Below are 4,658 nucleotides of genomic sequence, written 5' to 3' on the forward strand. Positions count from 1 at the left end.
AGGTGGTTGCCGATGAGGAGACAACCGGATACGACTAAGTCCAGAAGTGATGACATATTCGTGCCGATTATCAGTGCCGGTGTTTGCTGATAGCTGTAACAGGTAGTCTGCCGATGACTATGGAGAAAAGCGCGGAGGATTGCCGATTGACTCGTGATAGTGTCCCGATCGGTTACGAGGGATAGTTTAATGTTTTTCTTAGTTATTAGAATTCGTTTTGTATACGGGTTCTGCTTAATTTGGAATTCGAGTCCTAGTTGTGTCTGGTTGTAGCTCTTTGGACAGGGTATAAATGTAGACCCTAGGGTCATGTAATGAAACATGTATCAATCAATCAAACATAAGTTTTTACTTATATTTCAGCATCTACTTTTTCGACGTCTTCGTCATATTTTCTTTTTACTACGAGTTCTTAGGAATTCGTCGAGTCAAACTCGGCGTGTTCTCGAGTTCCGTGTGATCACCTCTTGGCCGTGACATCCGGACGCATCGCTATTGTCGGGACCAAAATGTTCAAGTTACCACCTTTGTCGATTGTAAGGTCAAATCGGCTGGCATGCCTTAACGTTTGAATCGGGTATTAGCCTTTTGTGTTTGCAGATCAGCTTTTGCACCAACACTAATCTAATGGTACAGGAACTGGGAACATATGCAAGTGAAGCAAATTTTCTAGTCCAATCTCCTTTCAAGAGAACTAATTCAATGCAACCGTGTGTTATATTCAGCAGGAAAGTATAAGGGCTATTCTGTATTGCATATGTACAGTAATCAGAAGAACTATTCTGATTGAAGAGAATCTGAATACCTATACATGTAACCTCACCAGTTTAACTTGGTGAGTGACATTCATCTACATTGTGTCACTACCTAACAGGATCATGCCTAGAAATTTGTATTGTAAAAACACCACTTCATCTTTATATTACAACCTTATCATCGGCAGTCCATTTCTCAGGCACAAAGGATATCCATCCCAATGGTAGCAATGCAGCCAAACTTTGCAGCAAAATACCGACAGGCAAGCTTGAGTAGTCCACAGAAGACACCCCGATCAGGGTGGACAATCCAACTCCAAATACTCCACTTAGTATTGCTGAAAACACCAGTCCAGATGTGAAGAAGGCGAACAAAGAACCTTCGCAGCCTGGTGGGCAGAGACTTGACAACAAAACCGAGAATGGCAAGACCTTGAACTGAGCTAGAGCTTCAGCTAGAGCTGAGAAGCAAAGGACATGAATCTCATTCGGTATCCCTAGCACAAGATTTATTTGTTTCACAAGGACCAAATCTGACAAAACTGCCAAAGCATATAGTATCTGAAGTCCAGTGGTAAGGCACCTCAGTGGGATCCTTTTAAGATATCGATTGTAGAGTACAGTTAGTGATAAGACCATGACTTGTCCCACAACTTTCGATAGACCAATAACTGATGGATCAAGATTCAAATACTGTGTTTGAAAGCAGAACATGGTTCCAGAAAGAATAGGCACAACAGCAAAGGATGTCATGATCCATGTAAGAGGGTACAAGATCCTTTCCTCGCTGATCGCTATCATCAAGTTTGAGAATTGTTTGCGGAAGTTAGCTGCCAAAGAGCTTTTGACAAGACAATTTCTGGAGTTTCCTCGAGAGCTTGGCAGTGTCTCTTTTGTACTTAAGGACAGTGCTAGCTGGAAGCCAAGAAGGACTGAGAATGCTGTGAACATGATCTTTGGTTCATGTGTTTTAAGCAGAATGTAACCACCAGACAAGTTCCCCAGTAGGGATCCTGCAGCCAGGGCTATGAATGCATATGACTGTAGTACACCAGCCTTCTGTGTTCTACTGAACTCCGTGACAACAGCATCACTTACCACTTCTGTGACAGATGCTCCTAGATTTCCAATGAGAATGCATGCCATTTGAGTTGGAAATGCATCCACTGTAACTGGAGTGACTGCAAGTGTTCCCCAAGCAATAAGCTGCAGCATCACTGAACATAGCCAACAAAAGTTCAAGTCAGTTGTATGGTTTCCAAAAACCAAAAGTGAGCTGTATACTTTCTGATTAACAGCTGAGTAACAAATAGTTATGGCACTGAACAGTTTGACAGTAAAACCACAGGACCAACAAAAGCATCATAAAATAATTCTCTAAAATACCTTTTTATTATAATTGCAGCCTAGTGACTAGTCCTGATCTTCCAGCAAGAAATTTATTGTTCAATAAACCAAAAGCAGCTGGTTTGCACTTTCTGATTGGTGATTGCAGATACAGTCAATTGTACAACTCATTAGTTTATTGAAAAACAAAGGATTATGTGCAAAAATAAAAATTAGCATTCCAGCACAAAAAAGATTAACACAAGACAAATAATAAATCTAATGAAGGACAAAGTCCAGAAAGTATAACTAACATGAGCAGACAATTTAACAGTATTTCAATTAGACTGTAGTTATTTGTGCTAGGAGATGCATCTCAACTTCTCAAGAAGCTGTCCAGTGATGCACTACTGACAAATGAGTTGTGTAGTCTTGATGGGGCAACCTATGTAAATCTAAAGGTCAGTAGCTTTCAGTGATTTGTGGTCCTAAAGATACAGTCCCACCAGCATATTCTCATAGGAACCACAAAATAAGGGACCATTGTGAGAATACCAGCTTACCGGCACTCATATTGTGTGACTAGCAGCATGAGTAAATCACACGTCATTGCATCAAGAACCACAGAATAAGGGTAACCTGTGGGTTTAACCAACTTGACAAGGTTTGAAATGTGTGACTAGCAACAAATCGAAGTACACATCAGGAAGGAAAGTGTATTGCTCCATCCCAAGGCTCCATATGTCACTTTCCAAAACGCATCTTTTACACAGAATAGGTGCTACAAGTAAAGGTGCTGGGCATGATACCATTGCCAATGGAACAAGGCACCTATGTTTATGTGCTAAACACTTAAGTGCTTTAAACAGCAGTAGCTTGAAAGTATTTTCTTTTCATGTTTTTATCTGAAAGTCAGATGTTGTAATGAGAAATTGACTGCAGTTCTCGAGCTCTAATGTCCAGGGTGTTTCCAATTTCAGAAAGAGACGTGAAATGTGTTGAGCGGCTCAGAAATTTTCGTAGCTAGCTGTTGCTTTCAATGTGTTCAGCAGCTCAGAAATTTTCGTAGCTAGCTGTTGCTTTCAATGTGTTGAACGGCTCAGATATTTTCGTAGCTAATCGGTTAAAATTCATTCTTACTTTTGTAGAAATAATTGAAGAAACGGTGAAATATATGAGACCAGACAATCACTAGAGGAATACAACCAGATTTCCTCCTGCAAATGTTTCGTTGTTTCGAATATTGACGATCACAAGTTTTCTTATGATTTGGAGATCATTCACCCTGACGAAGATGCAGACAATTGCAGCTCCAATCGAAAATACTGAATGAAATGAAATGCACATAATTTCACGACGAGCATCATCATTCACATGATAATTGGCTTTCCTCCAGCTCCAACATTGCTGGAGTCGCACGAACACAATAAAAAAAAATGAAAACGAAAATGAACGGGGGGGACGGGGAGGAAGAAGGGATCGGCTGTGTACCTCCGAGGGAGATGTAGGGGAGGCGGTGCGCGCGGCCGATGTAGACGGCATCGGAGAGGACCCCGAAGAGCGGCTTGGCGACGAGCGGGATGCTCCCGGCGTTCTGCACGAGCTGCAGGCCGGCGGGGCTGAGCCCCAGGCCGCGCGTGAGGTGGAAGTTGAGCGCCAGCCACGGGAAGCAGCGGAACCCCTGCACCCAGTACCCGGCCCCGCACACCCACCACACCCGGCGCATCTCCCGCAGCGCCCCGCGCCGCTCGGCCGCGGGCGTCAGGCGCGCGGGCGCGGGCGCGGGCGGCTTGAGGGACGGCGCGGCCGAGGGGTCCTGGAAATTGGCCAGGCGGCGCCTCTGCCGCCGCTCCTCCGGCGTCGTCGGCACCCGGAGGCATAGCGTGACGCCGATGCGTCGGCGCGCGTTCCTGCACGTGGCGGCGGCGGGTCCCGGTCGCGCCGTCGGGCTGCGGTGGAGGTGGACGTGCAGGTGCGGCGCGCACGGCGAGAGGCAGAGCATGGCGCCGGCGTCTCCCGTCGTCCGCGCGGCGGGTGGGCGGGTGGATGTGGGGCAGGAATGCGGAGGCGACGAGAGCAGAGCGAGGTGGTACGTGCGGGCGGGCGTGTGGAGGAGAGGTTATGGTGGTGCGGCCGGGCTTCGAGGAGGGAGTGGAAGAAGAAGGAGAAGAAGAAGCGCGGGCGGGAGAGGCGGAGAGACTTCTGGAAGACGAGAACGGCCGCGCTGCTTCTGTGGGTGCCTGTCTTTTGGTGCCCATGCCTTGTGGGATGTGGACTGTGGTGGCCTGGTGGGGACGCTGGGGCCCCACTGTCCGTCTCGTATGCCGATGGTTTCACGTGCACATCCACAGGATGCTTGAACGGCATGTGTTCATGCTAGGATCAATAATTAGGAGTTGCTAAATGCTAAAATCTATCTGCTTGGATTTTAGCTTCCTTTACTTTACGGACGAATATTGCAGGGTCTGTTTGGTATAGCGCAGTCACAATGTAAGGCCATCTCTAATAGAGGTTTCATGACTCAGTTTCCAATACATCAATATTTTGGAAAAAGTGCACAAGAGTTTTATAGGGATG

The 4,658-nt window shown here is 46.2% G+C and overlaps 1 protein-coding gene across 1 annotated transcript; it reads right to left on the minus strand.

Moving 5' to 3' along the window:
* On the minus strand, nucleotides 696-4,309 carry LOC8059728 (probable folate-biopterin transporter 8, chloroplastic). The gene is made up of 2 exons (XM_002461855.2): nucleotides 3,573-4,309; nucleotides 696-1,972 (listed from the first exon to the last, which is right to left on the minus strand). Exons 1-2 carry the CDS (start codon nucleotides 4,081-4,083, stop codon nucleotides 918-920), a joined length of 1,566 nt encoding a protein of 521 aa, XP_002461900.2. The 5' UTR covers nucleotides 4,084-4,309; the 3' UTR covers nucleotides 696-917.

The sequence above is a fragment of the Sorghum bicolor genome, chromosome 2, assembly GCF_000003195.3.
Source record: "Sorghum bicolor cultivar BTx623 chromosome 2, Sorghum_bicolor_NCBIv3, whole genome shotgun sequence".
NCBI classification, from domain to species: Eukaryota; Viridiplantae; Streptophyta; class Magnoliopsida; order Poales; family Poaceae; genus Sorghum; species Sorghum bicolor.

What these genes read in the sequence shown, in the direction of transcription:
- LOC8059728 (XM_002461855.2), bottom strand. Translation starts at nt 4,083, where the DNA reads ATGCTCTGCCTCTCGCCGTGCGCGCCGCACCTGCACGTCCACCTCCAC. An exon ending in CCCCTACATCTCCCTCGGAG is followed by an intron (nt 1,973 to 3,572) that starts GTACACAGCCGA and finishes GGCTATGTTCAG; the next exon opens with TGATGCTGCAGCTTATTGCT.